We start from the raw sequence: 22,294 nt of genomic DNA, 5'->3' as shown, positions 1-22,294 counted from the left end.
GCTTGGGAGCTACATATTCTTTTGATCCTGAGGATTTCTCCCAAAGGTATATTGTCAATGGTGTGCATGGGATGGAGACTGGAAGCATGCAGGGTTGTATTGCCTGCAGTGGCTTTTCTGTGTAGGGTCGTTTGTAATCTATTGTCGTTATCTACATAGACACTGACATCGAAAAAAATACAATTTGTTTGGCACTAATGTGGGACGGGAATTTTAGGTTTAGGGTATTGTTGTTAATTTCATCAATGAATTGATGAGCTTCCCCTTAGTCTCCCTGCCGAACTATAAAAATGTCGTCTATATAGCGTAAAAATTTGACAATTTTTTCTCTGACCCAAACCTGGTGTGTGACGTTGAGGACCCGCTCCTCCCACCAGCCCACGTGTAAACACGCGTAGCTAGGGGAGATGCAGGCCCCCATCGCCACACCTCGAAGCTGTCTCCACACCATATACTTCTCTCTAAGGAATGACAATGGTAAAGACTCAACTGGACTTAAAATAAAAATACAGTACATGTATCATGAAACATCATTAGTCTTTATTGGTCAATAAAACAGCTCCTCCTAAGCAAACGTTAAAGAAGGTCTATTGGTTGTGGGCGGCTAATGTGAGAAGGTGAAACCCTAACCTTTGCAAATCTGCTGCTCAGTTTCTTTTAATTAAGGAGCTTCCACTTAGAGAACCTTACCTGGACCTGATCCACAACCCGGGAGATAGATCATTGTATTTTAAATTCAGGGTGGGAGTCCACCTGGAAACCACCATTGCAAACCATACCATACTGCCCCTTTTGTGTCTCAAAGGTAGAGTCTATTGCCCATTTGCTGTTCGAGTGCTATGCGTATGCGGCCCCCAGGTTGAGATGGCTCAAGCCACTATGTAAGAGCTTGGGTACCAGATCACACTTGGTAGCCCTACGCATTCTATGTTCTGATGCCAGACCCTTTTTAGCCTGTTGTATGGCAAAATTCTTGGGTTGGGTTTGGCGAATAAGGTCTGCAAAGATGCTATTAATTCAGTAGAGTCCCTTTTACTTGCATGAGTTTTATGATCTGGCTAATAACCTACCCTTGCAAAGCTATGCCTATCTGTAGCTTCTTAATTTTTTGTATTGCCAATTTGCTTCCGAAGCTTCTTTTATAATACCAAATGTTAAATGTTTTTACCAAATTGTTATACTGTAATGCAATGCTTTTATGATATGTTTTTATATCGAAATAAAGCAATACAACAACATTAGTCTACTAGCACTTTTGTCAACGTTTCAACCCTATTGGGAGCAATTTGTCAGGGTCATCGTCAGGAAAAGGAGGAAATGGTAGCAACCTGAAAGGAAGAAAAGAGCCAAACTAATTAACATGCACCCTAATCACACTAGTGATAGATACATAGTCCTGTATACTGGAAAAGACATACCAGTATAAAGAGGGAAAAATCACCCAATAGACTACAATAGATCACAACTGTACTTGTAGACTCTGCAAAGAAATTAAATGTAGTCCAACATCTCACATTTACGCATTTCCAAAGCATCTATGATATCGGGATTCCCAAACAGAGACTTTACAATTATGGATACTGCAGTAGTGTGTATTGCAGAAATGAACAGCTGCAATGTTACGCGGACAGTTTCATAATGAAATGGAATAATCTGAGCATTGATATGGGGTATGTACCAAATGCAGAGGATGTAATGAGACCTGAGAATCCACAAAACGAGTAAGAAGGTCTATCAAAAGAATGCTGCTTTTCTCCAGTCATCAGTGGAGTTAAGTCCATGCATTACTGAATCCAATTTGTCAATACATTGCACCTCCTTACATTACAGTATCGGATATTTGTTGCCGCCTCTGGCATTCGATTTCACTTGTTCGATTACCTGCCAATGTAGATCATTGGCTGTGTTATCGCTGAAAATGTTCAACCAGTGCTGCCTGTCACTGTAATTTGATCCTACTCTGATGTTGTAGGATAGGACGCTAGACCCTTGGTTTGGTTTGGCCTATATAAACCAGATTATATGGGCACCAAATTGCGTAAACCACATCCTAGGGGATGCAATTAGTGAAAGAATGGAGATTAAGTTGAACACTGTCATGTATAAACACTTTGGTGTTGATTCAGTATTTACCTGCTGCGCAAAAACCACATTTGAAGCGCCCTCCGATTGGTTATAGACCCCATTGCAAATGTTTAATGGGTTTTGTTATGAGAAGGAGGGCAGCTCTAACAAGGGAATCCCTTATATTGTTCCCTCTTTTACAGGAGAACACTGCTGTAGTCTTGTTGCCTAACTGGTCTTTCATTAAATTCCTATGTTTTAGTTTGATCTTTTTGATCTCATTACTGGTTGTGTTAAATGTAGTGACACAAATAATACGGTCAGTCTTATGTTTGTGTTCATAGGGTTCAAGTAAGGTTTCACATGGATTGTACCATTCCTCCTTGTGTGCTTGCTTGATCAGTCTCTTGGGATAACCTCTTTCAATCAGTCTAATAATCAGAGTGTTCGATTCCCTGAATTAGTCAGCCTGTTTGTCAGAACAGGTTACGTTTTTTATTTTGAAAAAGAAAATTCCAAAATGGTAGCTGGAGTAGTCTCCGCTGTAGACAAACTTAAGGTCAGCCAGCATATAGATCAGGCGGGCAGACCACTATGTTGGTGGGGATGGAACTGCATTGCCGCTGCGATGAAGTTCTCTTTATGTCAACTTATAAATTGGGCCCAGAGTTCTCTTCATTTCTGATCCTAACACAACAATTAAATGTCTACAAGTGGAGACTAAGGGGGGGATTTTTATGTTGCAAGTATGATTCTTCATCAGCGGCGGAGTATACATACCGCCAACTTGAATGTCTGCCTGCCCGATTTGGTCGGCGGACCTTTAATTTTTCCAGAGTTGGGACCACCCTGCCTCCACCATGGCAAAACTTCTCTGGTGTCCTGAGGAGTAAGGGATGTCGGAGAAATGGCTTTATGTCCGCATGACCAATTTAGAAGGGTGGATATGTAGTCATTTTTTACTGTTTCTTTCCTTCAAGTAAAACCTGGCAGTAAGAAATAGTAAAAGCATTATAATGCTCCCACTGCCATGGGAGAAGGCTCCCATGGTGAGGGGAGCATTATATTTTTTCTTTACAAAAAGAAAATCCAATTTTGGGATTTTCTTTTCGTAAAGAAAAACAATTACTCTGTGCTACATTGCGTTGTCCTGCCGATGCAGCCCCTTAGCACAGAGTAATATGCATTGTCAAGAACCGCTGTGATGACAGTTCCGAGCAGCGTTTTATAAATGACTGCTTGGTTGATGGTCATTTATAAATTAGGCTGGCAGGCTCTCCACCTTGGGAATTTACTCTCATCCCAATAGCAGACTAGTGGGTCGTCTGCCAAGAAATAAATCACCCCCTAAGTCAGAGAAACGCAAAGTGGCTTTGCATGGCTTCAAAAATGTGACTTGGAGGTCTGTGTCACACATGTACCACGTTGCCTGGTGCAACTGTGACACAACCCTCTCATAAATGAGGGCCATTCTGTTGGAATACAGATATATTGAAAAGGATTAGGAAAAAGTGACGTAACCCTTTCATAAAGGAGGCCCACACTGTTGTAATACAGAAATATTGAAAATGATTAGGAAAAAACGGAAACTTGTGACAACGTTTTCATATGTAAGTTTTCTGTCTCAATGGGCAATTTCCAACAGCAATATTCTATTATGTCCGCTAGACACTTCTGGTTGTAGGGATATAAAGGGTATGCACCGTGCGATAGGTTTTCATAGTGAAATATTTAGAGTGAAAATGGGTGTTCAGGAATCCTTTGTATTTCTGAAATTGGCACAAGTTATGGAGTTTAAGAGCAATGGTTATTTATACATCTCTGAATTTGTGGGTACCCATGCGAGCGTATTAATCAAAGGGTATTTTTCAAAAGTCTCTTTCTCACACATGGTCTATGTTTGAAATGGCAGCAAAATCCAATTTGTAATACCAAATGTTCTACTATTCTATATTTCCATATATCTTCTGATAAAAATAGTACCTCACTTGCATGAGTAGGCCTAGTGCCTGTGGCTGGAAATGGGACAAAACGCAAAATGGACATATCACATTTTCCACTGAAAAATTACCCTTTTTTTTACAATGTTAGTAGCTGTGGATTTTGGCCCTTAGCTCAACTGGCACCTAGGGAAACCTAGCAAACTTGTACATGTTTAAAACTAGACACCTAGGGAAATCCAGCGTGTGATGACTTGCATGGTTCCCACCAGTTTTGTTTTAGTCAGATCCCTTAAACTGAAAACCTCAGCTGGCACTTAAGGAAACCTATCAAACCTGTACATTTATGAAAACCAGACAACCAAGTTAGTCCATTGTGAGGTAACTTCTGATGCTCTCATCAGTAATTTTACTAAGAAGCCTTTGCAAACCTCAAACTTGGACTAAAAACACATATTTTTCACACATTCTTTGAGGAAAACGCCTGGAATCTGTGAGTAGCCTAAAAATTCCTACCACCCAACATTCCTTCTAGTCTCCTGATTAAAAAACTACCTCACATGTGTGGGTATGCCTAGTGGGCGCGACAGGAAAGGGCCCCAAACGCAACATAGACACATCACATTTTTGCACTGAAAACGGGTATTTATTTTGCAATTTGGTTAGCTGCTGGTTTTTGACCCTAGCTCAGCCAGCACCTAGAGAAACCAAGCAAACCTGCCCATTTTTTAAAACTAGACAAACGGGGATGTTTGACTTGCTTTGCTCTAATCAGGTAATTTTTCCTTAATACTTTGCAATCTTCTGTTCTTTGATCAAAGAATCGAGTTTGGCCTCTGTAGTTTGTAAACTGGAGCATGTTATTGAATTGAATGTGACTGGCATAACGGCCCCCTCTTCTGCTAGTCCTGCAAAACATATTGTCAAAAAACGTTCCTCACTGGCATTTGGGCCTTTTAATGAAGCAGTGGGTTTTCACATATTTGGATTTTTTTTAATAATATTATCCCCAATGGAAAACCATTTTGCTGAGCATTTCTTGAGTAAATTAGTAATTCATGAGCAAGAAATTGAAAGGTCTGACTTTACTGATTTTAACTGCTTACTACTTGAATTAATACTTTTATCATTTTTCTGAGGCGTTAATAAACTGTTTTAAATTATCCTTAAAAACCTTCTCACATAAATGATCTTCATTTTCCATATGGATTTACTTCGCCATTTTGCAATATATAATATGTGTCTCAGAAAATAGGTAAATGAGAACAATTTAAGATACACTGTGTTTGTGTGGTCAATAAGGATATTCAATAAAAATGTAAATCAGGCGTCAGTGATATATCTTGTTTTCTCAAAAATTGGAAAGCGGACGGAGCAACTTCCTGGAAGGAATAATTTCAACTATTTTGTTTGACGAGGAGCCAAATCCCAGCTCCAGCGTTCTCACCATTGCAACTCAAAGAAGTCCTAAATCTAAGATGTATCCTGGACTAAGGCAGGTGAGCACTTGCATCTAATTACAATCACTCCCAATGGGCCTGACTCTGAGAACAAAGTGTTACGAGTCCTGGGAGCCATCTCTGAAATAAAAACAAACTGAAAATAAACCAAAAAAACCTTGCAACTCTAATAAATTAAGTCATGCTGATACAAAAGCAGTATGCACTCCAGCCCAAGCACTCAAGTAACTGCATTGCAAAATAGCATTCAATTTATCCTATAAAACAGCAATACTACATTTTAAACTGGCTGAAAACACCCTGCAAATAAATTTGTCATTTACAAAGAAAGTTATTTTTGACTATGTCTGCCAACAGCAAGAAAGGCTAAATGCAAGATTGTGGGGTGGTCTATATGTAGAGAACAAATGCTAAAACCAATTGTCACCTGTAAGTCATGGTGTTTCTGGTTGGCAGAGGTATGTACACTGTACAGGCAGGAACCACAATCCTAGTCAGGTTAAGTCAGATACACACCCTAAATTATGCTGAGCTCACCCTCTGGTAGTTCGGCACAGAGCAGTTTGGCTTAACGTAAGAGGCAATCTGAAAAGTATTTGTGCAACACTTAAACAGTAAAATAGTGAAAAGACCACACAAAGAAACCAACCCTGGTTAGACAAACCGAGCTTAATTTAATGAACATAACAAGACCAAAGCAACACAACTCCAATAAGTAGAACCATAGTTATGAAGTTGTAAAGAATGTCTTGAAATATATTGCTTAAAAGCATAAAGCTACAACCTGGGCTATCTGGTCTTGCTTGACTAGGACAAAGTCAAAAGTTCAGGCCGACCATAATGGAGCACGTTCAGATGCAGGGACCAGCCTTGGTCTGCTGTAAAGTACCTTGTTGCATCGTTGACAGATCTGAACTGCGAGCACCAAAGGAACGATGCGTCGCCATCGAGCTTCCAGCTGAAGGTGATGTGTTGCACGGTACTGGATCCTCACAAATGTGGAGGAAAGGAAGTTGATACGCCGCGCATTCATCAAGTGATGACTGGATTTGCGCAGGTGTGTTGGAAAAGAAGGTGATGCTCCGTGCTGTTGACTAGCGATGTACTGGATCCCTGCCGATGTGTTGAGGGAGATGTGCCGGTTCTGATCGATGCAGCAACTCCAATGTGTGGATTCTGGCAGTTGCAACACTTTATAGCCACTTCCAAGGGCTCAAGACTGGACTGGCACCACTTGGCAGGGCAAGACTCTCGGGTGGCAGAGTTCAGGTGTTGGTTTGGAGTGGTTAAAAGTCTTCTGTGTCCCTAAGATGTCAAACAGGAGGCAAACAGACCAGCCCTTGGAGTCACTGTAGGTTCAAGTGGTGTAAGTCCAGTCCTTCTCAATACACTAAAAACACAGTTCTCCCAGATCAGCAGCCCAGCAGAGTGGAAGTCCTTCAACAGCACAGCAGTTCCTCTTCCTGGCATAGTATCCACAGGTCCAGAAGTATACTGAGTTGGTAGGGTCAGAAGCCCAGTTTTTATACCCAGTGGTGCCTTTGAAGTGGTGGAGACTTCAGATAGAGGCTTTGAAGTGCAATGTGGGGGTTGAGCTCCTTTGTGTGGGAATAGGACATAGCCTATTCGAGTGTAAGTTTGCAGCTGTGCCCATCCCCTCCCTCCTATCGTGCCCAGAAAGGCCCATCAGTTCCCTGTGTGTGAGAGACAGTCTAGAGGGAATGCCAAGGCCCAGCTGTCACCCACCCCAGATGTGAATTGAAGATAGGCAGCAGGCACACAGGTCTAAGAACAGAAAAATGCAAACTTGCTAAAAGTGCCATTTGAACAATTGTAATGATGAATTTGACATTACCGTTAAAGAGGATTTATCATTCAATTCCATAGATACCAAACATGACAGATCTGCCTTCTCCCAATTTTGAATTACACGTATTAGATGGAACAAGGAATCCCTAATGTTAACCTATAAGAAGGGTAGGCCTCACAGCAGTGACATTTTTTGGGGGAGTTATTAACTAACCTTAAAGTATTTGTCCTACCTACAGGGCACTCTGCCCTATGGGCAACCTAGTGTCTACCTTAGGGTGACATATGTAATACAAGAGGATTTAACCAAGTCAACATGGTAGTGTTAACTGCTCACACAAGCTCTGCAGTGGCAGTCCTGAGACTTGTTTTGAAATGCTACTTCAGTGGGTTGCACAATCAGTGCTGCAGGTCCCCTAGTAGCATTTAATTTACAGGCCCTGGACCCATATAGTGCTCTAGACTAGGGATTTATGAGTACATTAAATCAAACAATGTTTAGGGAGAAGGCACATGCACCTTAGCAATGGTTAGCAGTGGTAAAGTTCACAGAGTCCTAAAACCAACAAAAACAGATCAGCAAAATTGAAAGCAAACAGATAAAAGTTAGGGGGAAGACCACGCTAAGGCTGACAGTCTAACTTCAACAATATAAGAACTTTTGCACCAAAGCTTCCTGGGCATTGTAGTTTCTTTTCTCTTCTAGTCATTTCGTTGTAATTTTTTGTTAAAACTGACTGCTATTATGTTAAATGCCAAGAAAGACAGCATAGTAGGAGCCTCCAGTCTTGACATAAAATTCATGACCTCAAGATCTTAGCTGATCTCGCTCCCCCGTTGCCTACGGTTGGAGCCTGTATACTTACGCTTCCGCAAACAAATTAAAACTCTGCTGTTTCCCAAATAAGCTTTTTTTTCCTTTTCCTTCCGGCTAACTCAAGTCCTTACAGCGCGGGGATGCCTCCGGGTCACCAGGCGCTCTATAAATCGTTAAATAAATAAATAAATAAATCTCAGCTGACAGGTTAGCCATTTAAATCCCTTTTGGGTATGCAGAGGACCTGTAGGGCGCACCAATATAAAGTGCAAATATGTATGTTGGCTTGTCTGTGTAGAGTACTGTAATCTGGTGTGCTTCCTGCAAAGTTTACGAGCCCAAAGGAATGGTATCCTTACAGTGTACAATACACAAATGTTTTGAACTGGTGACCTGTTCCAGCTACAGACAAGAACGTCATGCATTGGCCCAAAAACTCCTAAGACAAGCAGCCACACTAAACGAATGTAGACCGTTTACAGTGAGATATGACTAACCAAATAGAGCTATAAAAGGGACTTTGTGAAAATACTCTTAAGGACTGTACTGAAAACATCGAGAGTAGTGTGCTTGTATTACCTGTATTATTAAACTCACTATGCCACCTTGCTGATGTGTTGACTTTTGCAGTTTGATGCCTTACTTACACTTGGAATAATTTCTCTGATGAAATTCTTTTATGTATCATATACAAATTCAAAAGACTGATCCACAAAAGGTGTGGAAGTGTTAAAGAACTATTTAGGTATCTGTTCAGGTTGTTATGAAAAAACCTCCATGACTAGATCCATGGATAAATATTTCTTTGTGAAACATTTCTACAGTTGATTTGTGCTGACAATTGCTTGCTGCTGAATATATTCATTGTTATTAATATTTGAAAGAAACACGTTCGTTATAGATTCCTTACCTTAGAATTACCCGCAGGGGTCAGACTGGATCTGGAAAGCTTTTTCGTCAGCAGTACCTCTGCATGTCGGAAGGTGGTGTCGGTCAGCTCCGTGTCCGTCGTCAGCGTAGTGGTCAACAGGATGACGTCGCGGTAGCTACTTAAACACCGCCCTCGCGCGCTGTCGTCAGTTCTTTCTTTTTCCGCGCCAGCCAGCGCAGATCCAGAAAGAGCGGTGCCACAGTCATTTTTTTACTACGTTTTTCTCTACTTTTTGTTGATTTTGTGTTTCGAGTCTTTGACACAGAACAGGCGCACGAGGGATGCCCGGTTTTAAGGCCTGCAGTTCCTGTAACCGGCTGATGTCGGCGACGGATCCGCACCTCGTGTGCCTCTTTTGCCTGGATCGCGACCACAACCCCAAGTCGTGCTCTGACTGTCAGTTGTTGACGCCGAAGGCTTTGCGGGAGCGGTTCCGAAAGCTGCTTGAACGGCGACAGTCGGCTACGCGCAGTTCAAGGTCCCACACAAGAGGAAGGTTGAGGGACCAGTCGCTGAGCCATCGCAATTCTGACTAGTCATTGAAGTCTTGCATTCGGAGTCGGGTATGTCGAAGCACAAGAAGGAGTTGAAGAAGCATCGTTGGTCTTCGACTTCTCCTCCTCGGTCGGCCAACCTGACGAGGCCCGTGGGTGATGCCCCTCCCGCTGTTCAAAAGGGGGTGGTGATGGACGGAGCATCTGAATCAATCAAACACTCACACCCAGTCAAAAGATCAGTCTGACCCTGAGCCTCATGGGAACAGTCCAGCCCGAACTGCCAAGCCATGTCTTCCCTGGACCGGAAACAAGCTTCCGAGGACCGGTTTCTGGCATTCCAGCCGTCTTCAGCCCGGCTTGCTTGAATCCAGTGGCAAAGTGAGCAAGGGACTCACGTCTGAGCATACCCTGCCACACTTATGGTGGCCAAAAGCGGTACAAAAGGGGGTGGTGATGGATGGAGCATCTGAATCAATCAAACACTCACACCCAGTCAAAAGATCAGGGTTTAATCCATCACCGTTCTTTAGCCCACTCTGCCACCCCAGTTCAGACATGGCTATATGCAAATCAGTCTGACCCTGAGCCTCATGGGAACAGTCCAGCCCGAACTGCCAAGCCATGTCTTCCCTGGACCGGAAACAAGCTTCCGAGGACCAGTTTCTGGCATTTCAGCCGTCTTCAGTCCGGCTTGCTTGAATCCAGTGACAAAGTGAGCAAGGGACTCACGTCTGAGCATACCCTGCCACACTTATGGTGGCCAAAAGCGGTACAAAAGGGGGTGGTCTGCGTGCGGAGCTCGTTGAGTCGACTCTGGGCTACCCTCCCCTTCTGGGGCCCGGAGTGAGTCCCGCCCAGCTTCGTACATTCTACAAGGCAATGCATGCCATCTTTGGGTGTACTGACGCCATTTGGCACGCCTTTGGGCCCCGCGGACTCGGTTGGGGGGTCTAGGTCTTAGCCGCCGCCGGCTCTGGCCCCGATGCTGCAGGCCCCCTTGGATCCAGGCCTGGATCTGGATCCGTGCTGGTTGACCTCATTACACCTCCGCCGGCACTGCTTACTTTGGCACCACTACCGCGTTCGGCACCGGTCGGCGTTGACCCCAGGCCGGCGTCGGTCGACACCGGATCCGACGCCGATGGGTTCTTTTTTTCCTGTGTTCCACCCTCGCCAATTTCAGCCTATTTGGCTGCCAGAGGAGGACTGGGAGGATCAGGAGACCCTTTAACTGACCAGCTTGAGACTGAGCAGGACTGGAGAGAGGATCTGGGGATGCCAGTGGTCTAGAAACTTCATCCAACCGTGGCATGTTGTCTCCTCCTACCGTGGCTGCGGAGGAGGGAGCGTCATACGCTGTGGTGTTGCATAGGGCATCCGAGGCTCTCAACCTCAAGCTTCCTACGGTGAGAGTCAGGACGAACCTCCTGACTGAGGTGCTTCAACCGTCAGAAAGCTCTTCGGAGCCCCTGCTGCCGTTTAATGAGCCCTCACTGACGTCCTTTTGGGCACGTGGTCCAGGCCCAACACAGGGGCTCCCGTGGACAGGATGATCGCCCACTGCCCGACTCCATGCAACCCCACTTTCCTCGCATTCCCTACTGCTCCTTCGGAAAGGGAATCCAAGAAGCTGGACCATCTTGGCAAGAAAATGTTCTCTTCCGCAAGCTAGAACTGCGGTCTGTAAACACAGCATGTCTTTTGGGCCGTTATTCGCACTCTGTGTGGGATACAGTGGCACAAGTGCTGCCTCAGTGTCCCCAGGAGGCCCGGGCAGTGCTCTCCCAGGCTGTTGCTGCCGGGAGACATGCAGCAAAGTTCACGATCCGTTGTGGGCTGGACAGCGCCGATTCTCTGGGCAGAACCATTTAAACATCGTTAGAGCTTCGCCGCTACGCCTGAATAAGGTCCACTGGCTTTTCAGGGGATGTCCACAACACTCTGATGGACATGCACTTTGATGGCCGTCGCCTGTTTGGCAACAAAGCAGACAACGCCCTAGAGCGCTTCAATGATTCACAGGCTAAAGCCAAGTCCTTGGGCCTCTCCTCCTGTCCGGCGCAGTCTGCTTTTCACCCCTTTTGGGGCTACGGATGGGTGTTCCATTCCACAACCCACCAGGGCCAAAGGCAGCAGCAAGTTTCCCAGTCTTCGCGCGGCCGGGGATGTGGAAACAACCAACGAGGTTCCGGGGGCCAGCAGGTGGGCCAGTCCACTAACCACCCCTCTGCAGCAGCCTCCAAACCCTCCTAGTCCATCCGTTCAGGCCCATCAAACGCCAGTAGGTGGCAGGATTCGCCATCACCTCCCCCACTGGCGCACCATCACTTTGGACAGGTGGGTTTTGCAGATAGTCTGAAGGGGTGACTCCCTCCCCTTCAAGAGTACCCCTCCAGCCATGCCACCACGTTACCACCGCATATCGGAGGATCATCTGGCACTTTTCAGAAGATAGTTACGGCTCTCTTGGTCAAGGAAGCCGTCGAGCACGTTCCAGTCCCAGAAGTAGGTTGTGGTTGCTACTCCCACTACTTTCTGGTTCTCAAGAAGGACAAGGGCCTGCGTCCTATCTTGGACCTCAGGGACGTCAATCGCTTCCTCCGGTAGGAGAAGTTCAAAATGTTGACGCTTGCTTAGGTCTTGTCTGCCCTTGACCCGCAAGACTGTGTCATGGCGTTTGACTTGCAGGATGCTTATTTTCTCATCCCTGTCCTGCCGACCCACCAACGTTACCTGTGGTTCACAGTAGACCACGAGCATTTCCAGTTTACAGTGCTCCCTTTTGGCCTTACCAGCACCCCTCAGGTGTTCACGAAGGGGATGGCGGTGGTCCCAGCTCAACTACGCAGATCAGGGGTCTCAGTCTTCCCCTATCTCGACTACTGGTTGTTGAAGGCGGGATCGCCCCAGGCAGTCGTTTCCCACCTCCAGACTACGGCCGACCTCCTGCATTTTCTGGGATTCTCCATCAATGTGCCGAAGTCACACCTGATTCCCTCTCAGAAGCTCCACTTCAACGGAGCGGTGAGTCTGGGACATTCGGGCTATGATTCTGATTTTTCAGCCCCTGTCCCGGGTTTCAGTCAGAATGACCCTGAGTCTGCTGGGCCTCATGGCCTCCTGCATCCTGCTGATCAATCATACCAGGTGGCATATGTGGGCTCTGCAGTGGGACCTGAAGTTCCAGTGGGCGCAGCATATGGGAAACCTGTCCCATTGCGTCCAGATCTCGGAGGGCGCTGCTCAGCAACTGCAGTGGTGGCTCACAAACCAGGATTGGGTCAGTGGCAGATCCCTCTCCCTTCCCCAACCAGACCATACAGTGGTGATTGATGCGTACCTTCTGGGATGGGGCGGCCACATGGGGAGGCAGAGATCAGAGGCCTCTGGTCTCTTGCGGAGTCCGGGCTCCACATCAACCTTCTGGAGCTTCGGGCGATTTGTCTTGCACTAAAAGCATTCCTTCCCTCTGTCCGGGGAAGAGTAGTGCAGGTGTTCACGGACAACACCCCTGCCATGTGGTACTGCAACAAACAGGGCGGGTGGGGTCGTGGACCCTATGTCAGGAGGCCCTTCGCCTCTGGACATGGCTGGAACATCAAGGCATTTCCTTGGTGATTCAACACCTGGCAGGTTCTCTGAACGCCAGGCTGGACGAACTCAGCCGCAGGTGCATGATGGATCACGAATGGTGTCTTCATTCGGATGTGGTGCAAGGTCTCTTTCAACAGTGGGTAGAGCCTTGGTTAGATCTATTCACCACTGAAGAGAATGTGCAATGTCAGCAATTTTGTGCGTTGGTATTTCCAAGGCGGCACTCGCTCGGCGACGCTTTTCGTCGCGAGTGTAGTTGTGGTCTGTTGTATGCCTTTCCGCCGATACCACTTCTGCCCAGAGTGGTGAAGAAGATGAGGAGCGACCAGGCCCAAGTAGTCAAATCTTGTGGCTCCGGATTGGGTACGAAGAGTCTGGTATCCCGAGATGCTCAACATGGCCATTGATCCTCTGATCAGACTGCCACTTCGGGAGGATCTTCTGTCGCAGCAGCAGGGGACGGTCCTCCACCCAAACCTGTCCAGTCTCCACCTCCTTACATGGAGATTAAGCGGTGGCAGTTGACGTCTTTCGACCTGCCTCCTGAAATCTGTGACGTAATCTTGGCATCCAGGCGTCCCTCCACTAAGACGGTATACACCTGCAGGTGGAACAAAGTTGTGGCATGGTGAACAGCAAAGGCTGTGGATCCCCTTTCTGCCCCTCTTTCTGAAGTACTCTTGTTCCTTCTCTCTTTAGGCCAGCAGGGGCACTATCAAAGGCTACCTTTCTGCCATCTCTGCTTTCCTTCGGCTGCCAGATCAGCCTTATCTTTTCAAGTCCCCGGTAGGTAACTGTTTCTTGAAAGGCTTCTTTTTCCTCCAATTCCGTTTGTTATGCCTCAGTGGGACTTGAATCTTGTGCTGACTTCTTTGATGTGCGTCCCCTTTGAGCCGCTTCATAATTGTTCTGTACGTATTCTAACTCTTAATTCTGATTTCCTGGTAGCCATCACTTCTGCTAGAAGGGTGAGTGAGCTCCAGGCTCTTTCCTCAAAACCTCCTTTCCAGTCTGTGCATCAGGACCCGTCCATCCTTTCTTCCTAAGGTGGTCACTGCCTCCCACATCGGGCAGACCATTACTTTGGCCACCTTCTTTCTGCCTCTGCATCCTTCGAAGGAAGAAGAGAGGTTCCACCGCTTGGACCCAAAACGTGTGCTCTCCTTCCATCTGGATTGCACAAAACAGTTCCAGGTGGATGATCAACTGTTTGTTGGCTACGTGGGTGCAAAGAAGGGTTGGGCCGTACACAATTGCACCATTTCTCAGTGGGTCGTGTTGTGTATTAAGGCTGGTTACTCTCTAGCTAAAAAGGAGCCTCCAGTGAGGCTGCGCACTCACTCCACCAGGGCGACGGCACCCACTACTGCCTTGGGAAGAGGAGTGCCTCTAAATGACATCTGTCAGGCTCCCACATGGGTATCACTGCACATGTTCACCAAACACTCCTGCCTGGACAGCCAAGTCCGTAGAGACGGCTTCTTTGGTCGGTCTGTTCTCCAGGGCTTTCTGGTGTAATCTTGGTTCGCAGACCCACCACCTGGGTTGGTATTGCTGGGATAATTATTCTAAGGTTAGAAATCTATAACTAACGTGTTTCTTTCAGATGCACAAGTTACTTACCTTCGGTAACAATATATCTGTAAGAAACATTAGTTAGTTATAGATTCCTTACCGCCCCACCCATCCTCCCCGTTCTGCAAACTGATTTCTAGGGTTAAGGATATCCTTTCAGGGCCCTAGTTTTGTGCACCAATGGTCAGTGTCTGGCATGGCTCTGCGTTTCTGGCGCAGAAAGTCGTGTACAGAACTGACGTCAGCGCACGAGGGCAGCGTCTAAGTAGCTGCCACAACGTCATCCTTGCGACGACGGACGCGGAGCTGACCGACGCCGCCTTCCGACGTGCAGAGGTACTGCTGACAAAAAAACTTTCCGGATCCAGTCTGACGCCTGGGGGTAATTCTAATGTAAGGAATCTATAACTAACTAATGTTTCTTACAAATATATCTGTACCGAAGGTAAGTAACTTGTGCAATTGGTATAATCTGTTTCATCTCTCTATTCACATTCCTACATGGTTTCCCCTGTGGTCCAGCACATTTATGCTATAATTTTGTTATGTTGTGGGTTCCTAATTTTAGATTACACAATAGTGGTTGCAAGTACAAAATTACGTTGACTATTTTTGAGTTGATGAAAATGAAATGGGAATTATGATGCTGTACGACCGTCAAGGTAACTGCATTGAGATTGTCATTGTTTATTAGCCGTTATGTGCTCAGATGAAATCCTTTACAATATCAAAAGACCTAATATGTCCAATGCCAGTCTGAAAGTGCATGCATTCTCAATATTCCATAACCCAAAACAAAGCAGCAGGCAGTATGCAGTGTTTTAAGTGTTGAAGTACTGGGTTTTTCAGAACCCAGCGGTGCCAGGGAACACACCCTAAGACTTCGAGTAATTCCTGTTTCAGACTACAGAAACACAGAGTCTTCTTGGTGAAGTCAAAGATCGCTTTTATTGGCTGCAGCCAGTAACAGGTATCCTAGAAGTACAACACGGTGTATATTCTCAGGAGACTGCTCAACTTTAGCCATCCCTTTTATACCAAATATTATGCTTCAGGCAAACATTCCTTATTTACAGTTGACCATTCACATATTTTCACGACAAAGAAAAAGCAAAATCATGATGACGAGCCCATATTTCAGTTTGTCCAGCCCACAATCAATTACCCGGCAAGGCCCAACATTTTTCATCAGTTATCGACGGACCCCTAATAAAAACGGGCACCTCCTCCTCGTAAAGCAAGCCATAAAGTAAGAAACAGAGACAGGTGTGTGTAAGATTAGGCATGGTTTGTATGCGATGAAAGGTTTATGGTATGCTGTGCCTTGATTCTAATCTCGAGCGGCCACTGGGAAAGGAACTGGCCGAACAGGTTTGGCTTCGGGCAGTGGAGTCAGCTTGCCCAGGTCACACAAAAGTCAGCAAAGGTGTACGTGTCCTTAAGACTCGTTTTGGCCTTAGTCATCGGCCTATGTGAGGGCAATCACAAAATGGCTTCCATGCACAAAATGGAACCCGAGGGTTCAGAACGGAATCTCTGATTTCAGGGTGATCTCGTGGCTAAAATACGACGAAAATACTCGTGTATAGTATACTCGTCATTCTCGGTCTATTGATACTAAAATCGTCATGATACGACGATGTTTATGACATGGGTCCAGAATTTTCAATACCACAGTGTTGCATAGAAAGATCCACTTGGTGCTTTAATTACATGTTTTACATTTTTGAATAAGAAAAACTGAGATGCCAACCCAGTCAGCACCAATTACTCTTGGAAATGTATGGCTCTCTGTTCAGAAGAATAACAGACTCAATCATGATGCAACCATTGTGTTGGAATAACCAATATTGGTGTCCAGTTTTACTGATTTCATGCTCTGTTTTTTAGAAGCTACAGATCCTGAAAGTGTCAGCAAAGCTGCAAAAGAAGTTGAGGCACACCTGAATGGAGCTGGTCTAAATGTGCTGATCAACAATGCTGGAATCCTCACTCCATGCTCCATTGAAAACGTGGATGCAGAAGACATGCTGCATGTGTACTCAACCAATGTGGTTGGTCCTCTGTTGGTGGTCAAGGTAGGAAGCCACTAAAGCACTGCTCATCATCAAGCAATTTACGAAAAGGGTGAAGACCTATTTTAAAAAAGCAGCTTTGTTGCCTTAAAAGCTGTACTTTAGCCTAAATGTGGACCTTAACTCAGATAGGGAGGAGTACCAAGTTCTGGAGATGCTTTAAATCCCATCAGCACTGCCCATCCCTCCTTGTAATGCTGACCTGATGGTCATCATATCTGCTTCGCTTTGATAGAGCTTGGCCTGCAGGACAGGCAATGCAACTTGGGCGGATCAATGAGTAGGTTGGTCCTAGTCTCCTCTTGGTTCTAAGAACACATTTTGTGGAATATTTTCTGTGCCCCAAGCTTTGGATTTCAGGCATCTAGGCACCTTTAGCACCACGTCTAAGGGTCCAGGACTGGAGGGGCACCACTTGGAGGCATAGGGCTCACTCAGGCTGAGTCCAGGTGGAGGTCCAAGATAGTTGGAGCCTTCTCCATCCCTGAGGCTCTAATCAGGAAGCCAGCCAACTAGCCCTTAGATTCATTTTGGCAGCCCTGGGTTCAGCAAGAAGTGCAAACGGCAAGCAGCTTGATAAAACTCTGGGGGCTCAAAGAAGTTTTCAGGGTGTAGAGTAGTCCTTCTTGGTGCCACAAAACAGTCTTCCTAAGTACACGGCAGATCACCACAGCATACAGTCCTCTGAGTTATTCCACAGGTCCACAAAGTAAACTGAAGAGTGGGACCGATGGTCCTATTTTTATACCCGGTGACTCCTTTGCAGTAGGAGAAATTCCTAGAGGTTCCCCTTTCAAGAGGACTTGGAATTCCTCGCCTCCCTAGTGTGTACTTTTTATTGTGTGAGCATGGCCCAGCCTATTGATGTACAAATCAGGCTGTGCCTCACTCTACCCCCTTCCCCCCCAGCCTGACTGAGATAGCCCATTCAACCACTCCTAATCCCTCTATTGTGTGGCTGTCTGGAAGGAATATACAACGGCCAGCTGCCACTCACACCTAGTCATGTGACTCAGGAACAGGCTGCAAGTCCCAAATGGTTGGAATAGGAAAAATCCAACTTTATAAAAGTGCCATTTACAAAATTGTGACTTAAACACCAACATTACCATTAAGAGGATTTTACATTAAAATTTCACAGACACCAAACATGACTTTCCTACATGCTCCCAATCAAAAGCTATCATTTATTAAATGTAATAAAGTAACCCAGTATTATCCTGTGGCAAAGATAGGCCTCACAGTAGTGAATAAATGAATTTGTGATTTATTTTTTTTACTACCAGGGCATATTAACCTTAAAAGTACCTGTTCAAATGTCAAAGCACATAGCTGCGCCAAATTTGGCAGCGCTGCGCTCTGAAAATGTTTCAATTGCATGGATGTGCCGTATTCTAAAGAATACGGTGCGCCTCTGTGTTTCCCCTTGCGCTGGTGCCAAGGTAGCTGACTAGCCCCAGCGTAGGCACCCTGCCGCCATGTTGTAAGGGTGCCTGCGCTGCAGGGACTATTGTTAATGTGCAGGAAGGGACACCTTCCTGCACATAAACAATCAATAATGGCGATTTGCTCTTTCTATGTGTGCTGCAGAATGCAGTGCACATGGAAACAGCAGAAAGCAAGGAGAAATTAATAATTTCTCCTCGTATCGCCCACCGTTCTAACTGGTATTCGATGGCATTAGGTTTTGGTGCTGCCTCAGCCTTGGAAATCTGGGGCAGCGTCAAAAAGCAATGGGTGTTTAGGTTTAACACCAACAGCAACACCCATTGCACATCCCTTTGCCACAGAGGACTGCAGCACAACGGGGCATATTTACAAGGCGGCGTTAAGACACACTAGTAAGGTTACAAACAAATTACCCTACAGTGGCGTTAGAGGCTTCTAAATATGGCCCTGAGTGTCTATCCTGCATGCACCCACCTGTGCTGTATTTGTCCATAAATCTTGGCAAACCACAGATAAAGCTAGGTAAACAACTGAAGTGGTGGCCACTGTTTATGTGCTAAGTCATTAGATGACTGTTTTCACACCCTGCACAAGAGTTCTTGAACATTTCTGGCCGCAGATGCTGTGGGTTGCAACTTCACAATTAAAAGCAAAACTCTGTGTGGGTGAAGCCCATGGCCTGGCATGCACAGCTGTCATAACTACTAGGCACAAATAGAAGGCAACTTATAGGGGCTTCAAAAGCACGCCTACTCAAGGGTTTGTTAATTGCAAATGAACCACATCCACAACCTTGGCATGGCCAAAGTCCTTTCCCTTGTGGACCCCACTGTCACATCCATCATACACACACAAACAGAACACAACATATATTTGGTGCATAAAGTTGACCTACTTCAATGGTTGCATACATTAAACAATCGACTTGACGTGGATGAAGGTGTTGTCCTTATGGACGAAATCATCAAAACCACCACACATTCACATAAAGGCCATAATTCAGGGTGACTCCAAAAATCAGACCCACTCAACTATTTTTGAAAATTATGTTAAGTCATTAACAAAGTAGGCTACAGCAAAGCCCTTTCCCTATCGGTCCAAACTGCCATGCTCTCCGCACTAACACGTGCCACAAGTTATGTCAGGTGTCAGCATAAAAATTGCTCTACTGTTAACAAACGTCTGCCAAAAACAGCATGTAGCTAGATATTAACAATTTTGCCAACACTGAGTAAAACACATTAGTCTAGCTTCTTAAATATGTACCCCTCAATTGGATATTGAAAGTGGAAACAATAGTACATCTAAATGTGAACATCGATATAACAAAACTGTTTTTTTTTTTTTTTTATGATGCTCACCTCAACCATTGTAAAAGCCTTACCTCTGTAATAAAAAAAAAAACCTGTGAAATTCCCTCAATAAAGTAAAGGTTAGGAGAAGTTGAACTTGATAAATATTTCAGTAGTTGATATAGCACAAAACCTAATAAGATATAAAAACCACAAGTTAAGGTATTACCATAACATCATCTCCCACCTCCTGTATCGTCTGTCTGTAGCATCACACATATTTGCACACATGCTGTACCATACTACACGACATTGCTCGACATGATAGTCAGAGGAGTGGTGCATGGGATGCTGCAGTTGAATGCGTGGGCTTTGATCAGCTGCCTCTTCAGCGCCTGGGTGGGTCTGTAGGCGGCAGTATTTGTTATAGTGGTGCCTTCTCTGCCCTATGGTTTTGCTAAAGTGTATCACTAGGATGCCCTTCCAGATGGTGACTCACCAGGGCACAAGTAGGCAGGGACAAGGGGTTCCCCGTGAACAGAGTAAAGGCCACATATCTACAGAGTAGGACCTTAAGAATAAGCCTAGTACTGAGAGAGGTAAGGAGTATGCTGGAACTGGGCTTTTATTTTACTGATTCCAGAAAATCATCACTTTATGGGGGAGAGCAGGGAAGGTCCAACTCCTAACTGCAGCCTCTTTTCAGAAAATAGTGAAGCAATGTTGTCTCCACGGTGATCACAGGCACTGAATGGGTAACGGAGGAAGCCACTGGCAATGCGATTGAGGGTACTTCTGGGGACAATATTGGGATTACTGTTCAGCCCATACTGGACATCAATTTGGCTTTGCAGGACACCAGGGAGGATGCCTCCTGCTTTAGATAAACCTGAGATTACTTGTATTAACTGCAGTAACTTCACAAGCTTGTAAAATGCTCAAACTGCTGAAGTGGAAAGAACCTCAAATTAAACTTATTGACTTCGGTGAGAACTGACCTCTGCGCTAGTTCTAGGGCAAGCCAGTGATGGTGCTGGATTGCAGTACAAGACCAAGCATACTTGTAGCAAAGAAGGATCTGCTTTCATGGTTACCCCCTTTTTGCCTGGTGTTATGCCATCTCTGACTAGACTGACTGGGATACTAGTAATCAGGACCCCAGTGTCTGTGCTTTCTCCCCTAAATTGTCTATGGTAAGTACTTGGGTACACCCCAGATTGGCTACTGGTGTATTCTTATAAGTCCCCAGTATGTGGTACCAAGGTACCCAAGGCATAGGTACACCAGGGGTCTCCAATGGGCTGAAGCATGTATTATGCCACCCATGAGAAACCAGTCCAATTGTGACTCCAGTCCTGCAATTGTAGCCTGTGTAAGCTGGTGCTGCCCCCACTTACGACAGATATAGGTTTCCCTATTTCTGTGGTCACTACACTTAAAACCTAAGTCACCCCTAAGGCAGGCCTTTCAATCCTCAAAGTAGGGTGCTCGGTTTTAAGTGTGAGGGTGCCCCTGCTTGAGCAGGGCACACCTACATCCTTCTGAGTCCATTCTCCCGGGTTGTAAATGCATCAGTCACTATGACATGTAGCGTGGCCATGCGTCATTACGAGATGACCATCTCTAAACTGGCTGTAACAAACTCGGTCATTTTTGGTAATAAACATTTGAAATCATACCTCCACACCATAAACAGTGTGGGAGGTATGATTCCATGCACTCTAAAGCTCCTCCGGGAGGCAGGCCCTCAGTGCTCCCAGTACAAGTCTTCAAGAACTGGACAGCAAGTTAGGGCTGCTGCCGACAAGAGACATGTTTCTGCCCTCCTGCTGCTGCGCCAAGCTAGAGCAGGGGAAGGCAGAACAATAGATAGCCTGCCACATGGAGGTGTGACCACCTCCCAGACAGGGTTTAGTGTATTGGGGCATGGTAGGGGTGCTTGCCAGCGTCACTGAGACTGCTTGAAGGGCACATTTGGTGCCCTCCTTGCATACTCCAGTTCAGGGAGCCATTGGCTCCCAGTCTGGCGCGAAACTGGACAAAGGACATGAAAGTGTCCTCCCCACTGTCCAGCCCCTCCTCTGGGCGGGACCCCTAAATCGTCCCAACCCATCCATCCAAGACACCTGAAGGAATCTCCCTTGAAGTGAAGGAGTCACTTCCCTACATCTACAGGAACTGTAACAAAGCTGACTGGTCTGCTGCTCCTGGGCTCCTACGGACTCTGAAAGGCTCAGCAACATGGGTGGTGGTTCTGCCACCCCCTCGAGACCTGCACTGTTTTCACACCAAGTTTGAAGCCTGTATCCTTTGTCAGAGCCGCTGGGACCAAACCCTCTGCACTGTGTCGACTTGCTGTTGCCAAGGCTTGTTAGCTCTCTTCACCAGAGATCTTGAGCTCCAAACTCCAGCGTCTCCTACCTGCATCTTTGGTGAGCTACTCGAGGTCCTCGTGCAACTCCTGTGCCTCTGGCCTGTTGGTCATCTTGAGGGTCTTCTTTGATTCCAGTGGGCTCCCCTGATTGGTCAGGGCCTACTCCGACTCCCCTGCTTGTGCTTCTTCCTGAAGTCCTCCATTTGGTTCGACGGGGGTTTCCGACCCCACTTCACACCTATGGACCCGGCTTCCCTGGTGTAGGTAGCCTGTTTCCATGGGTATCCACGGGTGGGGTGGCTCTTCAACCTTCTGTCTTCCACATGGTTTCTTCAGGGTCCACTGGGAAGGGTCCATCTTCTTTAAAATTGCAACCGCAATGTACCTATTGATTTGAATTGAGTACGCGGTCATGTT

General features: G+C 46.0%; 1 protein-coding gene across 1 annotated transcript in view; it reads left to right on the top strand.

Annotated features, from left to right (window-relative positions):
• The window catches only part of LOC144798085 (uncharacterized), a 159,473-nt gene that overhangs the window by 17,163 nt on the left and 120,016 nt on the right, over positions 1 to 22,294 (top strand). The window contains exon 3 of the mRNA XM_078668855.1: positions 16,578 to 16,765. Within this exon, the coding sequence (XP_078524981.1) occupies positions 16,578 to 16,765 (188 nt within the window). The remainder of the gene's footprint in view (positions 1 to 16,577; positions 16,766 to 22,294) is intronic.

This window comes from Lissotriton helveticus, chromosome 12, assembly GCF_964261635.1.
Source record: "Lissotriton helveticus chromosome 12, aLisHel1.1, whole genome shotgun sequence".
NCBI classification, from domain to species: domain Eukaryota; kingdom Metazoa; phylum Chordata; class Amphibia; order Caudata; family Salamandridae; genus Lissotriton; species Lissotriton helveticus.
The sequence above is the reverse complement of the archived record's forward strand: the minus strand, read 5'-3'. Positions and strand labels throughout refer to the sequence as shown.